The following is a 24,588-nucleotide window of genomic DNA, read 5'->3' as shown; positions in this document are numbered from 1 at the left end:
GGTCACCTATCTCTGCATGTTGCTTCCACTGTTTGGCATTGTCACTTCACCAGGTCAAATATTTAAAAACTGTAGGAAAACATAAGTTGCTTAAGGCAGGGACAGTTAGGCTATTTAAATGGAACTAGTGCCTTTGATATGTCAGTAAGTTTTGCAACACTGCAAACAAATATTTACCTAAGGAAAGTTGGTAACAATGGGGCACAGATTATGAAGGAATTTTGAATAAGGTGCTAAAGGTTCAAAAGAAGGGAAAAATTGTGAAGGAAGGGTCCTAAAGTGAATATACTTCGCATTTGTACACTAAAAACTAAACCCATGAAATGAAGGTAATTAAGTTTGACTTGGGAAGGAGTTAGCTCAGCTAAGCAAAGAGATGATTAAACCCATGAAAAGAAGCCATTTTTCAGACCCTAGCTAACAGCTGTTTAATTCTCAGCAAGCAATATCTGTGAAGAAAGCTTGTCTTAAAAAGTAAACTGTTCTACCTCAGAAGCAATACCGAAGATACAATGGCCTGGTGTGGTAACGGTGACTAGATCTTTAGAGTTTCTATAATCTATAAGGTGTTGAGGAATGCTTGGGGGGAATGCTTAGCTCTGAGGGCAGTGAAGTAGAGATTGTTTGGAACAGTGGAAAGTTAGTGATAGAATATATAGCCATTGTCAACTACACTTGTAGTTAACTACATTTCTAGTTTAATTTTTTTAATTGTATTGCTAAATAAATGCTTACTTTCCTTCAAATCATCACAAAACACCTGGGACATCATTCCCTGGAAGTTCCTCACATTATACCATATTGCACAAATACAGTTAAGAACAGTTTTTTGAAGTTTTTCTTCTGGGATTTGGAATAACTCTGTGTTTACCATCTACCATGATCTTAATGCCAAGTAATTAATGAGGATTGGTCAGTCTGAGTGCTCAAATTCAGCAATTCTGAAGTCCATGAACTAATGAGATTCTGAGAAAATAGATCTACTTGCTTACTTAGAGTCATAGAGGTTTACAGCATGGAAACAGGCACTTCAGCCCAATTTGTCCAAAGGTAGTCCAAATTGTCCGCATTTGGCCCATATCCCTCCAAATCCATTGTACCATGTAACTGTCTAAGTGCTTTTTAAAGGATAAAATTGTACACTCCTCTACCATAGCTTTTGGCAGCTTGCTCCAGACACTCACCACCCCCTGAGTGAAAAAATTAGCCCTCTGAACACACTTGTATCTCTCCCCTCTCACCTTAAACTGTGCCATTTAATTTTAGTCTCCCCTACCTTTGGGAAAAGATACTGACTATCTAGCTGATCTATGCCCCTCATTATAGACCTCTACCAGATCACCCCTCAGCCTCCTACACTCCAGAGAAAAATGTCCCAGTCTATCTAGCATCTCCTTATAACTCAAACCATCAAGTCCTGGTAGCATCCTAGTAAATCTTTTCTGCACTCTTTCCAGTTTAATAATGTTGTTTCTATAATAGGGTGACCAGAACTGCACACAGTATTCCAAGTGTGGCCGTAACAATGGCTTACACAACTTCAACAAAACTTTTCTTGCTTAATATTTGCATTCAGAGCTGTATGAATGCAAACTGACTGGCAATCACTGTAACAATTCAAAACAGGGAGCATCTGATTTCTTTGAAATTCCTGAAACCACATTTGAGTTTGTTTTTGGCTGCCACAATTAGTTACTATTGTGATGATACTGTGCCTTTAAGTAATGTATCTATATCATGTTTCTAGTGAAGGGAATGTTTTAAACTTTAGCTCTGGATATGGTGCCAATTTGTCCGCTTCAGGCAGCCTAGCTGCTGAGAATGTAGATGCATAATTGATCCTAGATACTGGGGTGTTTGTTTTAATCTGGGCTAATGAAATTTTGTTTTTTTTTTGGGTTGTCCCCTGGGGTTTCAGAGTGGGATTTAATTATGGTGATTGACAGGAGAGAGTCGTGTAGAGTTAAGTTTGTGGAGAGATAAGCAGGCAGTTGTCTGCTTAGGTCTGTCAGAAGCAAGAAGTGTTACTTTCTCTCTCTTTCTCTAAAGACTGTGGATTGGGATTTGCTAGAAAATAGGTTTCACTCTCCAGAGGTGTTCTGGAGGCTGGAGGACCAGCAGCCCATGTGCCAACATGTAAGCTTATTGTTTGCTAGCTGATTTTGAAGAGGCCAGACCAGGGAAGGACATCAGTGGGTTTTTACAACAGTCAGCTCATGGTCATCATTTTTTTTAATGATTCCTGATTTTTAATGAATTCAAATTTCACCATCGGTCGTGGTGGGATTTGAACCTGAGTCCTCATAGTGTCACTTTGGGTCTCTGGATTATCATCTGGTGATGATTCATAGCGAGGGGGATTGAATATAAAAGTAGGGAGGTCTTGCTGCAGCTGTATAGGGTACTGGTGAGGCTGCAGCTGGAGTACTGTGTGCAGTTTTGGTCACCGCACTTATGCAAGGATATTTTGGCCTTGGAGGGAGTGCAGAGGAGGTTTACTAGGCTGATTCCGGAGTTGAGGGGGTTGAACTATGAGGAGAGGCTGAATAAACTAGGCTTGTACTCGTTAGAGTTTAGAAGAATGAGGGGAGATCTCATTGAGACGTATAAGATGATGAATGGGATGGATAGGATAGAGGTGGAGAGACTCTTCCCGCTCAGAAAGGACAGTAGGACTAGAGGGCACAGCCTCAAGATAAAGGGGGGGCGGTTTAGAACGGAGTTGAGGAGGAACTTCTTCACTCAAAGGGTGGTGAATCTCTGGAATTCTCTGCCCGTTGAAGTGGTGGAGGCTCCCTCGCTAAATATTTTTAAGACGCGGGTTGATAGGTTTTTGATAGGCAAGGGGATTAAGGGTTATGGGGAGAGGGCGGGAATGTGGAACTGAGCCACGACAGATCAGCCATGATCTTATTGAATGGCGGGGCAGGCTCGAGGGGCTAGATGGCCTACTCCTGCTCCTATTTCTTATGTTCTTATGTTCTTATTCCACTATGCCACTGCCTCTCCAGCAGAGGGCAGCATAGATTCGATTCAGCTGAGTTTACAAAGGGAGCAGAATGGGAGACTGGCCAGGACAGCATTGCAATAGACGCCTGATGTTCTGAATAGACTGATACAATAACCACTCACAGGATGAGAGGAGAGATAGGGAAAAAGATCAACTGTAGGGTTATTTTAGTGCAATCCCTGAGATCAGAGGTCTGTTGCAGAGGATCGAGAGGCCAATTGCCCTTTGCTCACACATTCACCCACTACCTGAACCCTGGTAAGTATAAACCCAGGCAGTTTGAACGCGGCAGTATCTTGAGTTCACAGTTAACTGTTCCTTACTGTTGGATACGGGTGAGAGCAAAATATGGTGTACTTCCAGATGATGCCATTCATCTTCAGCGGGGGGAGCCAGGAGATGACCACACTCGTTGCAGAAGCTGCGGCAGCTTTCACTCCACCGGGGGGGCCTGGAACTAACACAAAAAACAACATTTATTACATTGAACCAAGACCCCAGTTAGAGGCCATTCAGCCCCACAGGTCCCTGCCAGTATTCACACTCCTCATGAGACTAACCTTACCGATATAATCATCTATTTCTTGCTCCCTCAAGTCTACATTTAGCTTCTCTTAAATGTATCTATTCTACTCAATTCACCTAAACCCAGTGGTGAGCAGTTCCACATTGTCTCTGGATTGAGACGTTTACCCCAAATTTCCTGTTGGGCTTTGTGGTTTTGGAATCTCCACTAAGTGGAAACACCTTCCCTATGCCTACTTTATCAAGCCTCTTTCACTTATAAAGAAAAAGTAGTTTATTTATCTGTCACAAGTCGGCTTACATTAGCACTGCAATGAAGTTACTGTGAAAATCTCCTAGTCACCATACTCTGGCACCTGTGCTGTACACCATGGGAAAATTTAGCACAGTCAATGTACCAAACCAGTATGTCTTTTGGAATGTGGGAGGAAACCGCAGATATGGAGAGAATGTGCAAATTCCAGACAGACAGTGACCCAAGGCTTGATTTGAACCCAGGTCCCTGATGCTGTAAGGCAGCAGTGCTAAGCACTGTGCCACCATGCCACCCTCTATTAGAACACCCACTAGCTTTCTTTTTTTTCCAGAGAATGGATCCCTCATCTAAGAAACTCTTCAATAATGTGGAGTCCAGATTCTTACTGAGGTAAATCCTGGTATCTGTGGCACAGTACCTAATTGTGCAGGACACTCAGACATGGAGACATTACATTCCCATCATTGACATCTCACCTTTCTAATGATGAATGTTAGTATCTGGAAAATGAAGAAGGCGACTAATTGAGGGCACTGCCCTCTGCAGGTAATTTCCTGATTCGCTTCTTTCTCCTTCATTCACTGACTGCACCCCTTCAGTGCTGCCACCTTCAACAATTTGCTCTGTTGAATGAAATGGCTGGGAAGCTGTCCATTATTAACTTAAGGTTGAAATGTAGTGGCTAATAGAATAAGGGGGAGAAGATGGTGCTGCGATAACATCATAGGACTAGTACTCCAGAGGCCCAGGGTTACGTTCTGGGAGGCAAGGGTTCAAATCCCACCAGCTGCTGTAAACACACAACTGATCAATAAATTATCTGGAATTCATAAAATCCCTACAGCGCAGAAAGAGGCCATTCAGCCCATCAAATCTGCACCAACTCTCTGACAAAGAACCCAGGCCCTATCCCCTACTCCAAGCATTTACGAGAGAGCTACACAACCTCATGGGAAAAGTGCGGATAAAACAGAGCCCAGGTATTTAAACTTACCCCCAGATTCCAAGAGTAACAGGACACTAGGGAGGCTTAAAGCTCGGCCTCCTCAGAAGGGGAGTATTTTGGGGAAGGACAGTATACCCCCCCCCCCCCCCCCGCCCCCCCCATTCAATAATAGTGTAATTCCCACACCTCCCAAATAGGCATTTTCAAAATAGATGCTTCTCTTGCCAACACGGCCTCAGAAAGAGCTAATATGATTTAAAAAAAGAGCCAATAAGCCAAGGATTCTCACACCAAGCGTGGGCTCACAACCAAACCAGCCTCACTCACCTCCAGCTACACCAGAGCCGCCACTCAAACCCAAGAGTTTAACCCCTTTTTCCACCAAAGAGACCCCACCAATCGGAAGGAGGGGAATCGTCAAGACAGCCACAGCTGTCTCGGGGAGATACAATCCTCCTCCTCCCGACAAGGCGAGGGAAACTAAACATAACAAGTTGGAGCCTATATCATTCAGATAATGAAAGCAAACCTCAACACCAGGATATGGCCATGGATGCAAAGTATGGTTTGACAGCGTTCATTCTCTCATGCAGGGTATCAACAACAGGCAGCACGGCGGCACAGTGGTTAGCACCGCTGCCTCGCAGCACCAGAGACCCGGGTTCGATTCCCGGCTTGGGTCACTCTGTGTGTAGAGTTTGCTCGTTCTCCCCAGGTATGGGTGTATTCCCTCCGGGTGTTCCGGTTTCCTCCCACAGTCTGAAAGACGTGCTGGTTAGGTGCATTGACCATGCTAAGTTCTCCCTCAGTGTACCTGAACAGGCGCCAGAAAGTGGTGACTGGGGATTTTCACAGTAACTTGATAACTTGTGACACAAATAAATAAACTGAACAGAACTACTCAAGATCATGGGAGAAACTTAGATAATATAGAGTCCAAGTATCTGGGTTCACACTCAGGCCCACCAGGCAACAGGATACTATAAGCAAAGGAAATACCTCTGCATTACAAACACTAGGTCCTAGAGATTTAAATTTGACACAGGTCCAGAACGAGGGTGGTTAGGCCCCCTTACCCACCCAGCTCCCTCGGTGCCACATGGAGAGACTAAGATTGAATATAAACGGGAACACACTTTGAACTGAGGTCTCCCCTGTTCTACTGCCAGAGTATAGTGGTTGGTGAATTTTATTATAAATAAATGGATATCACTGGCTTTCAAAGATTAACTGGGTTCACAGGCGACATGTGCCTCAGTGACCTGTCAGGGTAAGAGACTAAATTACAAAATCAAAATTATAATTACAAGGGGAGTAGTTCAGGATTAATGATAAACTGCAGGGTAACATAGCCATCGACGGAGGTGCCCAGTTCTCACACTCAGCCGGCAATCTATCCTAAATTCCCCTTGGGAGATTGGGCCATCAATACTTCTTCTCTGGCCCCATCTCCTCAAATTACTCAGGATGTCTGAAATACCATGCCGCAGGATTTCCAAGGACTTGCCTTCATCAGTCGCGGCATTGAGTATAAAAATTGGCAGGTCATGCTGCGGCTATACAGAACCTTAGTTAGGCCTCATTTAGAATATTGTGCAGATGCTTTGGAGAGAATACAGAAGAGGCTTACCAGGATGTTACCTGGTCTGGAGGGCATTAACTATGAGGAGGGATTGGATAAACTTGGTTTGGTCTCACTGGAACAATGGAGGTTGAGAGGCATAGAAGACTACAAGATTATGAGGGGCATGCTCAGAGTGGCTAGCCAGAAGCTCTTCCTAAGGTAAAAAAGTCAAGTACTAGGGGACATGGGTTTAAGGTGCGAGGGTCAAGGTTTAAAGGAGATGTACGAGGCAAGTTTTTTACACAGACGGTGGTGAATGTCTGGAACGCGCTTCCCAGGGAAGTGGTGGGAGCAGGAATGAAAGCGACTTTTGAGGGGCAACTAGACAAATATATGAATAGGATGGGAATGGAAGGATACGGATTCCATAAATGCATATGGTTTTAGTTTAGGCAGGCATTATGATTGGCACAGGCTTGGAGGGCTGAAGGGCCTGTCCCTGCGCTGTAATTTTCTATGTTCCTTGGATGTGAGCCTGAGGAAACTGCCCACTCAACTGACAGGATTCTTTCTTTCATTCATCCATTTTCCTTTGGATGTCCTGCAGCTCCTCAAAGTGCGTGCCGATGGTTTGTGCCAGGGAGCTGAGACCGTCATCAACAACTTTACTCACAATCCTCTCGATACCTGCATCACCAAGGGACAGTTAGCTAGGTTGTGTTCATCCAAAATCCACAGTCCTGTACATTGTGGCAGGGCTCACCAGGTGGTGATCGTGGTGGCACATTGGTTAGCATTGTGCCTCAGAGCGCCAGGGAACGGGTTTGATTCCAGCCTCGGGTGACTGTCTGTGTGGAGTTTACACATTCTCCCCGTGTCTGCATGGGATTCCTCAGGGTGCTCCTATTTCCTTCCACAGTCCGAAAGATGTGCGGGTTAGGTGGATTGGCCGTGATAAATTGCCTCTTAGTGTCAGAGGGATTAGCACAGTGAATACATGGGGTTATGGGGATTGGGTCTGGGTGGGCTGGTACAGGCTCGATGGGCCAAATGGCTTCCTTCTGCACTGTAGGGGTTCTGTGCCGGTCCCCTCTCAGCTACTTCATCCCCTCGAATTATACCCAGGGCATTGAGGGTGACTGTACCACCACTGGAACTTCACTGGATGAAATTAGTTGAGTTGGTTCTCCTTCCCAGTAAAACATGTCCCCTGTACTTAGCCAGGAGCCACTGGAGAGCCTATTTAGCTTGTTTCAGGGCCGCTGTATTGCAACGTGACATTGCAACAGCAACATGACAGATACAAGACATTCAGAAACATTCCTCGCTGTTTTTCAGACTTGACGGCAGTCAGATCCAAACGCAACTCAGCCAGAATTTGACAAACAATGGCATGAAAATTATTTATCTCAGCTCTGCGAGAGCTGGAGGAAGAAATCGATTAAACAATCTTATAAAGAAATACACACCCGATCAATCCTGGCCTCATCTGCAGCAGGGAATATCCCAGGAGGTTAAGGCTGGCTGAATGCTGACTCGGACAGTGAATGTCAAAACCTCTCATTAATTCGCGATCGATCACTAGCACAGCTCGATGATGAGGCCTGTGCCTCTTTTATAACTTATTTATCACCTTCCTTCTGAGTTGCAGCTGAATTTTTTTTAAAAGGGAAGGAAACATTTCTTCTGCCGGGGATGGTTTACACGGAGGCTCCCTCTCATTCACAACATCGGCCCTGTGCTGTGGATCAAAGCGCTGAGGAGTTGGCGTAAAGATTGCCTCTTCAACAAGTGCAGTGAAATATCACATAGAATGAAAGATCAAACTTGAAGCTTTTTTACACCTCCCTGAAAAGGGTACCATCTATTCGGAAGTGTCAACAAGCTCAATGCTTACTCGAGCCGAGAGATGCAGCCAAGGTCAGGAGTGTGATCCCTTGTCAGTGCTGGAGGTTTCGTCCTTGGTCGGGTCGGGGTTATATCATTGGCCTCAGTGTCTCTGCACTAAACGGAATAGTCAACCACAAATAGAGGTGGCATGGTGGCACAGTGGTTAGCACTGCTGCCTCACAGCACCAGGGACCTGGGTTCAATTCCCAGCTTGGGTCACTGTCTGTGTGGAGTTTGCACGTTCTCCCATGTCTGCATGGGTTTCCTCCGGGTGCTCCGGTTTTCTCCCACAGTCTGAAAGATGTGCTGGTTAGGTGCATTGGCCGTGCTAAATTCTCCCTCAGTGTACCCAAACTGGCGCCAGAGGGTGGCGACTGGGGGCTTTTCACAGTAGCTTCATTGCAGTGTTAACACAAGCCTACTTGTGACAGTAATAAATAAATAAACCATCCAAGATATCTACATTCCTTGAATTCCGGAGTCTCCCTCCATTACTGGTCTTCAGCTGCCTCAGCCAAAGCTCTCCACTTTTTCCTTCCTGAAGATGCTCTTTAAAACCTGCCTCCTTGACTAAGTTTTTGTTCATCTGTCCCAACATCTCTTCATGTGGCTTGATGTCAAATTTTGTTTGATAATATTCCAGTAAAGTCCTATTTATTATATTTCACTCTGTTAAAAGTTATTGTTGCTCTCCCTTCTGAGTAATCAGAATGGTGGCTTTGTAAAGTTAGCACCACAGCATCACAACACGCCTAGCTGAGGGATCTGATACCGGGGGCATAGATTTAAGGTGATTGGGAGGAGGATTTGATGGTTTGAATTATAAGGAGAGGTTGGATAGACTGAGACTCTTGTCTCTGAAGTGTAGGAAGCTGAGGCGTGATCTTATAGAGGTCTATAAAATAATAGGGGGCATAGGTCAACTAGATAGTCAATATCTTTCCCCAAAAGTAGGGGAGTTTAAAACTAGAGGGCATAGGTTTGGGGTGAGAAAGGTGAGATGCAAAAGAGTCCAGAGGGGCAATTTTTACATGATGAGCGACTGGACCAAGCTGCCAGAGGCAGTAGTAGAGGTGGGTACAATTTTGTCTTTTAAAAAGCATTTAGACAGTTACATGGGTAAGATGGGTATGGAAGGATATGAACCAAATGTGGGAAACTGGGATTAGCTCGGTGGTTAAAAAATAATGGTGGCATGGACATGTTGTTCTGTTTCCATGCTGTAAAACTCCATGACTCTATGATTAGAGGGGACATGAGGAAAGACCTTTTCACCCAGGGGGTGGAGGGTGCCTGGAACTCACTGCCTAAATTGGTGATGTAGGCTGAAACACTCACCTCATTGCAAAGGTACGTGGGTGTATATCTGAATTGCTGCATTCGGCAAGGATATGGACCAGGGGCTGGGAAATGGGATTAAAATGAGCATCCAGCTTTTTTTTTTCTCTTTTTTTGGCTGGCACAGATATCTTGGGCTGAATGGCCTCTGTCTGCTCCGTAACTTTTCTATGGTTCTAATGCTGAAATGTAAAATTTCTACTGTTGTACTTAACTCCTATTGCGGCCTCATCACTTCCTGGTTCCGCAACTTTCTGCAGCCCTACAACCTCACGAGAACCCTGGATTCTTGCACATCCTTCCCTCACTTTGCCCCACTGGCGATGGTTATGTTATAGCCACCCAGTCTCCTGCTCTTACAGAAGGGGCCAATTTTACTTGATACAGATGTTGTGGCTTAGAAAGCCTAGCTGTCCACAATGGTCACTGGCCAGTGCTGAATTCCTTAACCACCCTCCTGGCAACCTTCCCACCCCCAATTTGTAGCGTGTGCCCACAAAATGCCATGATTATTAATGCGGCCGTGAGCATTGGTTGGGAATTGATAAATTGCCTAAACTCCTGGGAGTTCATTCAAATCAATCTTCCAGCTCACAGTTCCTGCTTTGTACAGCTGCAGACATGAATTTTTAGCTAAAGAACCATGCCTTGTACGGCCGAGCTCTAATTTCAAAGCCAAGCCCTGACCAGAGGAAATAGTTTCTCCCTGTTGAACCTATCAGTTCCTTTAATTGTCCAAAGCACCTTAATTAGATCACCCTTAATCCTTCATACACAAGAGACCCCAGGCTGTTTGCAGCAAGTAAACAAAGTTTCCTCACACTAAAGGCTACAATGATTATTGACCACACAGCCCTGATATCAGAACAGTTGGAGTTTTACTTTTGCATTGGCATTATTGCCACAGTGCTCATTTAATTGACCACGTGTTGCCACTTGGAAAAGCTTCAGAAGGTTGTGACAGAGCACGGGATTTCACAAAAATAGAGTTGCACAGAAAATATATATTGATGAGATTGTTGTTGGCATTAACCTACCATCCTCCTTGGTACGGGTAAAGATCTGCTCGCTCCTGACTCCATCTCCTGCCCGGGTGAATGCCAACACCTGTATACTATAGTTGGTGAACTTCTCGAGCCCATCCAGTTCCAACTTGACCTGGGTGGTCGTGACGTTTCTAATCTCTCCGAGCTCTGACACAAAGAAAATGAGAAGAGAAAATGGTGAGATTGGCCAATCAAATATTTTAACACACTGAGAAGGTAAGCAGGAGATCAGTGAGGGTGCACCCCTGGTGTTCGCATTCCCAAGCCAAAGATTGGGACAGTCAGTCATGGATCACACTGTGAGGCCCTGTCAGTCAACTGTCACAGCAGCACAGTGGTTAGCGCTGCTGCCTCACAGCACCAGGGACCCGGGTTCAATTCCAGCCTTGGGTCATTGCCTGTTTGGAATTTGCACATACTTCCTGTGTCTGCATGGGTTTTCTCTGGGTACTCCGGTTTCCTCCCACAGTCCAAAGATGTGTGGGTTAGGTTGACTGGCCATGATAAAATTGACTCTAGTGTCATGGGGGTTAGCAAGGCAAATGGGGTTACAGGATTAGGGTCTGGGTGGGATTGTGATTGGTGTAGTCTCTATGGGCTGAATGGCCTCCTTCTGCACTGTAGAGATTCTATGATTCTAATGATGGTCTGGGTTCGCACAGGGAGAATTGTCTATTGGCCAGACATGAGAAGGTGTTTCTTCCTTGGCAGTGCTCTTTTTTTTAAGTTCCAATTTGGATGATTGAGTTATCAATTACAAATAAAAAGTGTCCATTTTTAAAGTGGCAAAATCAATAAATCAATATCCAAAGGAAACAGATCAAATTAAATGCACAGAATTCTCTCCTTATGTTTATTAACCCCTGTCCCTAAGGTGCTGACTCCTTACAAAGGACTGAAGTGTACCTGGAGACACCATGCATTCCCACTGCAGGATCACCCAAGGGTGCTTATACCTACAACTATATTCCAGCTTCAGTCACATCCTTCAGGACAGAAAGGGTGAAACCAGGTTAGGGGAGGTTTGGTCTCTTGGTCCTGGGTTCAACTTTGACCTGGAGCCAATGTTTAAATCCAAACAAGTGGATGGGATAAATCCTTTCTTTCACAGCTGGAAGCATCTGACAGGGAACGAATTTGAGGCAGTTTTGGACCATTTCAGAGTAGAAGGCAAATTCATACTATCTGTCAAGAGTGACGCGACTCTGCTCGCAAGGTTTACCACCCCTCTTCATGTTGTGGAATGAGGCATGCATTGGTATTCCTTGCATTTACTAACAGAACTCACCAAGCCTCCTTAGAAAGCACCTTCCAAACCCACGGCCGCTACTATCTGGAAGGACAAGGGTAGCAGTCACATGGCAACACCATCACCAGCAAATTCCCCTCCAAGTGGCACGCTTGGAAATATATCGGCCGTTCCCTCACTGTTGCTGGGTCAAAATCCTGGAATTCCCTCCCTAACAGCAGTGAGGGTGTTCCTACAGCTCAGGGACCACAGCAGTTGAAGAAGGCAGCTCACCGCCTCCTTCCCAGGGGCAATTAAGGATGGGCAATAAATGCTGGCCAGTGACGCCCACATTACATGACTGAACGAAAGACAAAGAATGGCTCTGATTTTGAATTCAAATCCATTGCTCACAAGATAATAACAGAGTGTTCGGATTGAAAGATGGGCATCATTTTCTGTTCAAAGTTACAAATGAGAAGGTATTAGCATGCTGTAATATTCTAGATGTTTGTGAATGATGGCAATGCACCATCTTGGTTCCCCTCTCCTGATCAGCCTCTCTGTTGAAGTGAGGGATGTAGATAGGTGAGGGAGCTGATGATTGTCAGGAGGGACTGATACTGCACACAGATTACTGCAGAATACTCACCTCCATCTGGGAGATTTGCCCAGTAAATAACTCTATATCCCTGGAGAATCCCATTCAGAGCCTCCTTTGGCGGCATTGACCACGACAGTGAGATGACCTCTGGAGATGTGGCACTGGCTTGGACATTGTCCGGTGGACGGCTGGGTACTGCCATTGAGAAAGGAAACAAGCAAAAGACATGAGTAAAACAATCTTCACAAATCCAGTGGAGCTCAGACACTCATAAGGCCAGAAATATGAGTGAAAGCAGATCCATTATTCCCATATATGGCAAATACTGTGGCATCACAAAGTGTGAGGCTGAATGCTGCGTTACTTCTATAACCTTATGATCCACTAATGTATTTCAGGGAAAGAAAGCTGCTGCCTTACTCACCTGTGACTCCAGATCCACACCAGTTTGACTGACCTCAGAAGTGGCCTAATATAGCAAGCTCAACTATATCAAACGGTGCCAAAGAGAGTGGGAGTGCCATCGCCCCACAGATTGCCGTGTCGGTAGAAGGCAGCTCACCATCATCTTCTCAAGGCTAACAAGGGAAACATAAGAAATACTGTCCTTGCCAACGACACCCATGTCCCAAGACTGAATGAAAAGAGTTGTGTTGAAGGACTCATTCGCTGTAACTCTAGAACACATGGAGCCAGGAATAGCCAGTGTCATTGTCATCACTCAATACATTGACTGCCATATTCAGACCAATGTCTCCATGTCCCTTCTTGACATGGGTGTACAATAGGTAAGTGGCCAGATCACTCAGGTGATCTGCACAACAGGGACAATTTCCGACTGGTATTGGAAAAGGGAAAGATGGATGGGCAAGCTGGCTCACTGAGCTCAATGTAACAAGAAGTTTTTGGAGAGCAAAGAAAATTACAGCACTGGAACAGGCCCTTCACCTTCCAAAGCTCGTGCCCTAACTTAACTAAAAAAAATTCTGCCCTTACACATGAATCTCTACAGTGCAGAAGGAGGCCATTTGACTCATCAAGTCTGCACCAATCACAATGCCACCCAGGCCCTATCCCCATAATCCCATGTACTTACCCTAGCTAGTCTGCCTGGCACTAAGGGGCAATTTAGCATGACTAATCCACCTAACCCGCACAGCTTTGGACTGTGGGAGGAAACCAGAGCACCTGGGGGAAACCCACACAGACACGGGGAGAATGCGCCGACTCCACAATGACAGTGACCCAAGCTGGGAATTGAATCTGGGTCCCTGGTGCTGTGAGGCAACAGTGCTAACTATTGTGCCACTGTGCCACCCTTTGGTCTGTATCCCTCTATTTCCTCCCTATTCAGATGCCTCTTAAATATTGCTGATGTGGCAACATCTCCTCTGGCAGTGCATTCCAGGCACCCACCACTCTATGCATGAAAAACTTCCTCCACACATATCCCTTAGACATTGCCGCTCTCACTTTGAACCTGTGCCCCCTTGTGACTGACACTTCCACCCTTGGAAGAAGCCTCTGACTATCCACCCTGTCCATGCCTCTCATACTTTTGTAGATCTCTATCAGATCTCCCCTCAGCCTCTGTCTTTCAAAGGACGTAGAAACATCTCTCGGAACTGGAACTGCCTGTCAGGGACAAGCTTGGTATAAACTCTGTGTGAGTGAATGGGTTTTGAGCGAATTAAGATCTCAGCCGAAAGCATGAAAGGCTGGGCTCTACAGAAAAGATTTACCAGGATACTGCCTGGTACGGAGGGCATTAGCTGTGAGGAGAGGTTGGAGAAACTTGATTTGTTCTCACTGGAATGACGGAGGTTGAAGGGCGATCTGATAGGAGTCTACAAGGTTATGAGGGGCATGGACAGAGTGGATAGTCAGAAGCTTTTTCCCAGGGTGGAAGAGTCAGTTACTACGGGGCACAGGTTTAAAGTGCGAGGGGCAAGGTTTAAAGGAGATGTACGAGGTTTTACACATAGGGTGGTGGGTGCCTGGAACTCACTGCTGAGGGAAGTAGTGGAAGCAGAAATGATAGTGACATTTAAGGGGCGTCTTGACAAATACATGAATAGGATGGGAATAGAGAGATACGGTCCCCGGAAGGATAGGGGGTTTTAGTTCAGTCGGGCAGCATGGTCAGTGCAGGCTTGGAGGGCTGAAGGGCCTATTCCTGTGTTGTAATTTTCTTTGTTCTCTAAGATAACTTACAAATGCAATGATTTTAAAGCAAACAGATCAAATTTTAATATGAGCCTAGTTATTATTTAAAAGAGAAATGGTCAAGAATACACAATTCTAAATCTTCCACATATTTTTTTCATTAGTTTTCACTCGTGTTTCTCAGTGTTTGTGCTGAATGCATTGTTTGTTTCCGACAGTCGCCTATCCTGGTGTCTAACCAGCTGGGGGCACTGTAGGAAGGCTAAAGTATCTCTCCCAACTGCTTTTATGTTCTATTCTGTAAGTTTAAAGGGAGAATCATCCAAAGCCAAAGACTCTGGCTCAACTATTATTTCTGTGGGAGAAATGTAAAATTAATCCCCCTGCCCTACTCTCTCCCCCTTTCCTTGTACAATATCTGATCATCATTCGAACTTTCCTTGCTTCTTACTCATCAGCTTTGACTGTTCTTCCTCTTCCCTGTTTCCCCCTGGTGTTCAAATTACAAACTTGGATTCTAATTCACCCTTCCCCAGGTTCTCAAAGCTTTGCTGATCTGTCCCTCCCTCACGGGAAATGTGTGGGGTTATGGGGATAAGTCAGGAGGCTAGACCTCGGTAAGATGTTCTTTCGGTGAGTCGGTGCTGACTCAATGAGCCAATTTACCATGATTAATTCACCTGACCTGCACACCTTTGGACATTAAGAAGCAATTTAGCATGGCTAACCCACATAGCCTATACACCTCGGGTCACTAAGAGGCAATTTAGCACGGCCAGTCCTCCCAATCTTGCACATCTTTGAATGGCCTCCTTCTGCACTACAGGGATTCTAGAAACTTCTCCCTTATGACGACAATCCATGCTTGCCATGTCCTGTCAGTGTTTTGGGAACACAGTTCTCATGTGTAGAATCAAATCAGTGAAAAACCCCTCTCGTACCCCATCAGGCCAATCCCAATTATTAAGTGGTTCTGACTACACCTCACAGTGGGCGAGAGCTTCTGTCTGTGCCAGCCGAACCACTTTAATAAGTGCAAGAGTTGGGAGAGGGAAGAGTGGAATCATAGAATCCCTACAGTGCAGAAGGAGGTCATTCGGCCCTTCGAGTCTGCACTAGCCACAATCCCACCCAGGCCCTATTTCTGTAACCCCACATATTTACCCTGCTAATTTACACAAGGGTCAATTTAGCATGGCCAATCAACCTAACCCACACATCTTTGGACTGTGGGAGGAAACCGGGGCACTCTGAGTGAAAAACATCTTCCTGATGTCCCCTCTAATGCTGCCAGCAATCCCCTTCAATCTGTGGCAGCTCCTCCCCCTCTCCCTGCTCAGGGGAAACTGCCCCTTCCTCTCCACCTTCACCATTTTGGATACTTCAGTTCACTCAACCCTCAGCCTCCTGTGTTCCCAGCAAAACAACCCTGGTCAATCCAATCTTTCCTCATCGCCGCAATTCCCCAGTCCGGGGCAACACTTTTATTTTATAAATTTAAAACAGAGTTGAGGAGAAATTACTTCTCCCAAAGGGTTGTGAATCTGTGGAATTCGCTGCCCCAAAGAGCAGTGGACGCTGGGACAGTGAGTAAATTTATGGAGGAGTTAGACAAATTTTTAATTGGTAATGGGTTGAAGGGTTATGGGGGGAAGGCAGGAAAGTAGGGTGAGGAGCATACCAGACATGATGGAATGGCAGAGTGGACTCGATGGGCCGAATGGTCTAATTCTGCTCCTATATCTAATGAAGTTATGAAGATGGGTGAAGATCTCAGTGGGTTGGAATGGGATTGAAGGTCTAGGTTAAACTGAAAAAGGAGATGGGTCTCAGCCTGAGGTGAGCTGTTGAAAGGGAGAGGAAAATAAAGTGTGAGATTGTTGAAACGCAACCAGATGGTTCTGAGATTTTCTAGAAATAAACATTTTGCTTATTGCATTCAGCAAAATGTCCTGGTTTACTGGGACCTCTCAGGTTGTAGCCGTGTCCTGAGTTTACTCCCACATTCACACACAGCATGGCGGGACAGCACCTGGTAAATGTGTCGTATCTATCCAATGCCTGGGAGAAGAGGTACCAAAAATCAACTCCACCTAATCTTCATTGTGTCTTGCCAATCTTCAGGGCTACAGGTTTTGGCTTTTTCCCTGTGCTTTCAGTTTACAGAGTAAACGATCACAATGCCATTTGTACCACAGACCTTGACTAAGGGTTCCCAACCCTGCCTCTGCTCATCTGTTGCTGAGGCTCTCACCTTTCATAGAATCATAGAAACCTTACAGTGCAGAAGGAGGCCATTTGGCCCATCAAGCCTGAACTGAGAAAAATTCCCACCAGGCGCTATCCCTGAAATCCCGCATATTTACCTGCTAATCCCTCTAATGTACACATCCCAGGACACTAAGGGGCAATTTAGCATGGCCAATCAACCTAACCTGCATATCTTTGGACTGTGCCTTTGTCACCTCGAGGCTTGACTATTTCACGTACCCTCGGCAAAGCTTCCGCCCTCTGTTATTCTTCAGTTGACCTAAACCTTTGCTTTCTGTATCCTATTCATAACAAGTCCTATTAGCCCATCTACCCTCTGCTTTCTCACTGACACTGGTTTCCAATTCAGCAATTCCTTGATTCAACATTTTCCTTCTTGTTCTCAAGTCTTTCCATGGCCTCATCTCAATCTCCTTCAGCTCTTACAGACCGCCCTACCCCAGAACTCTGTGATCCTTTATTCCGGCCATCAGTCCTTTTCATCAGTTCACCAGTGATGACCATGCCAGAGAGCCTAAGCTCTGGAATTCCCTGGCTAAACCTCTCCACCTTGCTAACTCTCTCTCTCCTTGCTTTGGATTTGCACTTTGGTAGGAAGAATAGAGGCATAGACTATTTTCTAAAAGGGGAAAGGCTTTGGAAATCTGAAGCACAAAGGGACTCAGGGGTCCTGGCTCAGGACTCTCTTAAGGTTAACGTGCAGGTCCAGATGGCAGTTAGGAAGGCAAATTCATTTCTAGAGGGCTAGAATACAAGAGGAGGGATATACTGCCAAGGCTGTATAAAGCTCTGATCAGACCCTATTTTGAATATTGTGAGCAGTTTTGGGCCCCGTATCTAAGGAAGGATGTGCTGGTCTTGGAAAGGTTCCAGAGGTGGTTCACAAGAATGATCCCAGGGATAAAGGGTTTGTCATATGAGGAACGGTTGAGGACTCTGGGTCTGTACTCGATGGAGTTTAGTAGGATGAGGTGGGGATCTAATTGAAACTTACAGAACACTGAGAGGTCTGGATACAGTAGAATTGGAGAGGATGTTTCCATTAGTGGCAGAGACTAGAACTCGAGGGTACAACGTCAAAGTGGAGGAACGCTCCTTTAAAAGTGAGATGAGGAGGAATTTCTTCAGCCAGAGGATGGTGAATCTGTGGAATTCTTTGCCGCAGAGGGCTGTGGAGGCCAGGTCATTGATTAAGACAGAGGTAGATAGGTTCTTGATTAATAAGCGGGTCAGGGTTATGGGGAGAAAGCAAGAGAATGGGGATGAGAATCATATCAGCCATGATTAAATGGCGGAACAGACTTGATGGGCCGAATGGCCCAATTCTGCTCCTATATCTTATGCCCTTATGGTTACCTGCCGTATCTCCTGATGTGACTCAGTTTTGAACTTTATTTGGCATGACTGCTGCGAAGTGCCTTTGGGATGTTTTTTGTTATGTTTAAGGTGCGATATAAACTTATGGAATTGTTGTTGACCTACCGTCTTCTAACGTTGTAGCGATGATTTCCTGTGAGGAGGGTCCTGTGCCTGCACGGTTACAGGCCTGGACCACCACTCCGTACTGGGTAAACTTCTTCAGATTGTCCAGAGTGTACAGCTCGCTGTCGCCTGTTGTCTCCATGCTGATGATGTTGAACTGGTAGTTGCCTCCGGTGCTGTATTCCCGGTAACCAATCTGATAGCCGCGGATTAATCCATTTTGCAAGTGCTTTTTTGGAGCCTGAGGCAGGAATGAAGAAAAGAGCACATGTCGTTATGAATCACAGAGGTGGTACTCACATACACAGATGTTCCCCCTTCTGACTCTCGATGGTGTTGGTTCATAGAATCCCTACAGTGCAGAAGGAGACCATTCGGCCCATCAAGTCTGCACTGGCTCTCTCGCCTGCCCTAACCTCGCACATTTACCACGGCTCAAGAACATCCCACCCCTCTCCCACATCCTCGTAAGCCCACGCATTTACCTCAGCCAATCCACCTAACCTGCACAATTTTGGGGTGTGGGAGGAAACCGGAGCACCCGGAGGAAACCCACACAGACACGAGGAGAGCATGCAAACTCCACACAATGACCAGAGGCTGGAATCGAACCTGGTCCCTGGCACTGTGAGGCAGCAGTGCTAACCACTGCGCCATCATAGACATTCTTGTTGGATAAGTCTTAATCATGGTGCTGGGAGACGGGAAATGGCAGGAAGTTGGAGGGGTGGCGGGGAGAGAAATCCCCATCTCCTCTTCAAAATATTCCTGTGGGATTTTTTACGCCCTTCCAAGAGGACAGATGAGATCTTGGTCTAAAGCCTCATTGGAACATTTGACAGTGTAGCACGCCCTGATACTCTGTGTGGCTGGTGTCCAATGAGCAAAACTGGCAATTTCATGCAACTCATCAGAGTGAGTCGGAAATGGAAGTATCAGATGATCATAGTTAGTGATGTCTTCTGAGGATAGATTAAAGCTCACAAGTGAAGAAGAGGGAAATTAACTTTACAGCTGGCAATAGGCTACAATTGTGACGCAGCACCTATAATTAATTGATACAGGCTGGAGAGCTGGTCATTTATCCATTATTCACACTCTGAATCCTGATATTGGGACTAAATCTCTGGAAATTAAAACCGTATAAGGAGAGGAAACCATTTCCAACGTGCCTTGCCATTTGCAAAGTAAAAATTGATATGCAAAAGCACATTGGATGGTTTAACCTTTCTATAGAGCCGCTCTGGTTAATGTTAAAATATTATCTTAAATAAAATCAACTGTTCTACTGACAAAGCAATATTGGGCCATGCTGCATCTGTTATTGCAGGATTCTGAGTAAACGAAATAATAATTCAGTCAGAGTAATATATGAGTGGGAAGTGAGTGACAGCTCTATCAGATTCCATTTCAGGTGAGTATTATTTGAATAATAAGAAAGGACACTATCCTGATTACCTTTAGACAGGCAAGTCACCAACGCGTCTACTTTCTCAGAAGACTAAGAGAATGTGGCATGTCAGCTACGACTCTCACCAACTTTTGCAGATGCACCATAGAAAGCATTGGTTTTGGTTGTATCACAGCTTGGTATGCCTCCTGCTCTGCCCAAGACTGCAAGAATCTACAAAAGATCATGAATGTAGCCCAATCCTTCACACAAACCAGCTTCCCATCCATTGACTCTACACTTCCCACTGCCTTGGCAAAGCAGCCAGCATAATTAAGGACCCCCACGCACCCCAGGCATTCTGTCTTCCACCTTCTTCCGTCAGGAATAAGATATAAAAGTCTGAGGTCACGTACCAACCAACTCAAGGACAGCTTCTTCCCTGCTGCTGTCAGACTTTTAAATGGGCTTACCTTGCATTAAGTTGATATTTCTCTACACCCTAGCTATGACTGTAACACTACATTCTGCATTCTCTCATTTCCTTCTCTATGAATGGTATGTTTTGTCTGTATAGTTTGCAAGAAACAATACTTTTCACTGTATGTTAATACATGTGACAATAATAAATCAAATCAAAAATCTGGGTGAAGAAATTTCTCTTCACCTCAGTAATGAAAGGTTTACCACTTATCCTCAAATTATGACCCCTTTGTTCTGGACTCCCCCACCATTGGGAACATTCTTTCTGAATCTACCCTGTCTAAACCTGTTAGAATTTTATAAGTTTCAATGAGATTCCCTCTGACTCTTCTAAATTCCAATTAATATAATCCTAACCGACTTAGTCTCTTCTCATGTGACAGACCTGCCATCCCAGGAATCAGCCTGGTAAACCTTTGCTGAACTCCCTCTATAGCAAGGACATCCTCCCTCAGATAAGGACACCGAAACTGCGCACAATACTCCAGGTGTGGCCTCACCAATGCTCTGTACAATTGCAGTAAAATATCCCTAATCCTATATTCAAACACTCTTGCGTGATTACAATAACTTTTAGGTTTTATTCTCAAGTATCAATGTCAATGCCTTTACACAAATGCCCCCTTTTTCCAAACAATAGCTGATAAGTGAGGTACAGTGTGACTTATATACAGAGTAAAGATTCTTGCATTTAGCTTCATAAATGACTTAAATCCCAACACTACAGAAGTGTCTGTGGAAGTGAAAAGGCATACGAACTCACAAGGCTACAATGTCTCATGTACTATGATGCAAGGACAGTGTGTGATCTCCTTGTGCCTCAACTCAGGCGAAAGAGCGTGTGACATCTACTTCCACTTATTGAGAAGAAACACATTATTCCTTGGACAAACTATCAACTAATACTTCAATATCCTTGCAGCACAATGTTCTATCCAGTACATCTTGCAATGAGACAGTGAAAATCCACAACCAAAGTGGTAACAGTTTCCAGTGAACAAAGTGAAGAAGCCTTTAGCTGACAAAATTCACAGTGACAGTGGGTAGCATGGTGGTTAGCACGGCTCCCTGATAGCGACAGCGACCCGGGTTTAATTCCCAGCCTGCATCACTGTACAGAGTCTGCACGTTCTCCTCTTACCTGCGTGGGTTTCCTCCGGGTGCTCTGATTTCCTCCCACAATCTGAAAGATGTGCTGGTTAGATGCACTGCCCATACTAAACTCCCTCAATGTACCCGAACAGGCGCCAGAGTATGGTGACTAGGGGCTTTTCACAGTAACTTCATTGCAGTGTTAATGTAAACCTACTTGTGACACTAATAAATAAACTTAAACTTAGTAACATCTTGCCCCAAATTATAAATATATTGTTAATAAGGATAGCCTTTAAAGCGGTTCTTTTAGAGCACATTTACAAATATTGCAAAACCAAAACATCTGTTGTAGTTAGCGAGGAGAGAAAATCGGAGCTCAGTCAGTGCAAGGCACGAGATCCCCCAATTTTTCCATTCTTATCAAAGAGTACACTCAAATTCATTTACCTTCCAAGTCACTTTGATGCATTGAGAAGACAGAGATTCCAGGACAACATCAATGGGTGGACCATCAGGGGCTAAAAAGAGTTTGAAATATAAATGTGAGAAGTATCAGCCACACTCAATTGATGGAATTCAGAAGTTAGGCCACTGTTAAAAAAAATGAAGCAGTGACCCAAAGTGAAAGCAGAAAGACCTGGGAAAATTGGTCTTGTTTGTTTTTTGTCTCACGGCCATGTGCTAACACCTCATACACTTTGCCCCATCAACCAAACTAAATACACACATATATAAGCATTGCTCAACAATATACCACACATCATCTCTGCTTATTTTGCCAGGCTGACACTAAATAGAACAGTGTGATACCCATCCTCTGCTCAAAGCATCTTCCTGAACTACCCTCACTCCTGAGGCAGTGAGGAATGCCCAAGGATTGAGTTTCACCCATCAACAGTTGAACCCCCAGATTATTGATCTAAGTTAGTCTCAGCTGCCGTGACAGAATGTTCCAGCCTCCATGAGCATGGCACAGGTTCGCTGGACAGGTCAGTCCCTTCCTGCCAGTCATTTTCACACAAATACTTTGTAAAATCCCCACATCCCTACTGGAAATCACAGGAGAAGGCCATGAATTATTGGGCATCTGACACATTTTTCACTCTTTTCTATAGGTAAGGCACAGAGTAGCATGACAATACTGTGCCTTTAAGAAACATATTCTATTCAGGTTGTCTGCAGTTTTTTAAAGCGGGTCTGGTTAGTTTTGTTTTGATGCCATGCTATCTGCACTGGTATCATTTATGATCGCTGAAGCAGGATAATTGAAACAATGTTTATTTTTAATCTGGACCTAATGCAATGTCCTGGAATTTTATCACCCTTCAGAATTGTTGGGTGAAGAATGATTGACAGGTCAGGTGGCACTTTGGGGCAGTTTTCTCTTCCCCCACAGGAGCAATCCAAAGGATTTTAATTTCAGTTTGGTTAGAAGTTGTTTGAACTGTAGATTGAAAGCAGAATTCTCTGTCTCTGAAGTGAAGATTTTTCTACCTGTGAATTGCAGCTCGAAGCTAGAGGCAAGCAGTTATCTCTTTGTGTCTCAAGGTGTGCAGAAAGTTCCTGAACTGAGAAGGCCTTAGTGTTTTCAATTCAACATTTCAAAGCACCAATTCACAGCAGGTCTTGCAAAGCTGCAAACTCCAGCATCAAATGAGCATACTTGCTTTCTGTGCCAAACCAAGAAAGGGATGGAGGTTGTTTGTTTTGGAACAGTATATTTCGCTGTTAAGGTTTATACAATATCATGCTTGTTCCTTTTTTGTAATTGGGAAAAGGAATGCTAATTTTTTAATTATATGTTAACTGTGTTCTTAAATAAACTTTGTTTGATAAAAGCTCCCTTTTTGGACACTTGAACCATACCTAGAGTGAACAATCTTATGCTCACGGATGCCAAATTCAAAGTGCAAAACTTATGGTTTAGGCTGACTCCATAAAACACTTGGAGTTTCTGGCCTTGGTTGTAACAATAGTCACTTGATGTAAACACAATCAAATGGTCATTAAACTGTAAATGCTTGTACACTTTTGCGGATCATAGAATTCCCTACCATGCAGAAGAAGCCATTTGACCAATTGAGACTGTACCAACTCTCCGACAGAATATCTTACTCACAACCTCTCCCCCCATCCTATCCCTGTAACCCTCCACATTTCCCATGGTTAATCCATCTAACCTACACATCTTGGGACACTAAGGGGCAAGTTAACATGGCCAATCCATCTAACCTGCACATCTTTGGACTATGGGAAGAAACTGGAGCACCTAGAGTAAACCCACACAGACATGGGGAGAATGTGCAAACTCCACACAGACAGTGACCCCAGGCTGCAATCAAACCCGGATCCCTGAAGTTGTGAAGCAGCAGTGCTAACCACCGTGCCATGATGCTATTACTGTGTAGCAAAGTTGGAAACCTTAACACACTCTACGGTAAAATAAACAAACTGAAAGCAACACGAGGTTGGAATATCAACAGGGATTGCCTGGGATCTGGAGCCAGTGGGATGAATTAACCAATCAAGCTCTTCCAATGATGAGCTACAACCAAGGGGAGTATGGGTAACAATGCTGTACCACAGCAGCATTGGTCCCTGGTACCTGATACTCCCTTCAAACCAAATTCCCTCCTTGGAATTCAAGATTGACAAGTTGATCTTCACGTGGCTTGAAAGAGGAGACTGTCTAACTGAAATGGAGAACGTGGACAACTCAGTTGAAAGCAACAGGAATTCTGCCAAATATAAAAAGGCAGCAAGTAATTGTGTTCGGGGGGTGGCAGGGCGTTGGGGGGTGGGGGGGGGGGTGTTCGTAATGAAAGGGCCAAAGGCACCAGAGAAGACCAAATAAACCAATTAACCTGATGAAAGATTAAGGAAAATGCCTGAAGTCTTAAGTAACTTTGGGTACAAGGATAAGAAGGCGAGCGAATGGAAAGCAATTTGAAAAGTGCGTTAGCATTAAGTTAATATCGTAATGAAAATATCATGTGACAGACAGGACATCTACTTCACTCTCGGGAGCTTTCTCCTAAATAAATTGTTCAGTGAGCGGGGAAAATGTGAAAAGAAACCAATTTACAAGGAGATGACAGAGAGATGCAAGAGGTCCCATAATGGAACCAACTGCTCTGCATTCCTTCTTATTCTTTCATGATGTGGGACTCACTGGCAAAGCCAGTACTTGTTGCCCATCCTAATTGCCCCTGAACTGAGAGGTTTGCTGGACTATTTCAGAGTCAACCATATTGCAACGAGTCACCCACAGGCCAGAACAACTGAAGACAGCAG

The 24,588-nt window shown here is 44.8% G+C and overlaps 1 protein-coding gene across 1 annotated transcript in view; it reads right to left on the bottom strand.

Annotated features, from left to right (window-relative positions):
* The window catches only part of LOC145353075 (cell adhesion molecule DSCAM), a 556,699-nt gene that overhangs the window by 90,515 nt on the left and 441,596 nt on the right, over positions 1–24,588 (bottom strand). The window contains exons 16-20 of the mRNA XM_080203419.1: positions 21,742–21,812; positions 18,327–18,567; positions 12,456–12,602; positions 10,567–10,722; positions 3,334–3,467 (exon numbers count right to left, since the gene is read on the bottom strand). Coding sequence (XP_080059545.1) covers positions 3,334–3,467; positions 10,567–10,722; positions 12,456–12,602; positions 18,327–18,567; positions 21,742–21,812 — 749 coding nt within the window. The remainder of the gene's footprint in view (positions 1–3,333; positions 3,468–10,566; positions 10,723–12,455; positions 12,603–18,326; positions 18,568–21,741; positions 21,813–24,588) is intronic.

Source organism: Carcharhinus amblyrhynchos, chromosome 15 (genome assembly GCF_965287045.1).
Source record: "Carcharhinus amblyrhynchos chromosome 15, sCarAmb.v2.hapA, whole genome shotgun sequence".
Classification (NCBI taxonomy): domain Eukaryota; kingdom Metazoa; phylum Chordata; class Chondrichthyes; order Carcharhiniformes; family Carcharhinidae; genus Carcharhinus; species Carcharhinus amblyrhynchos.
Note: the sequence above shows the minus strand (reverse complement) of the source record. Positions and strands in the feature narration are given on the sequence as shown.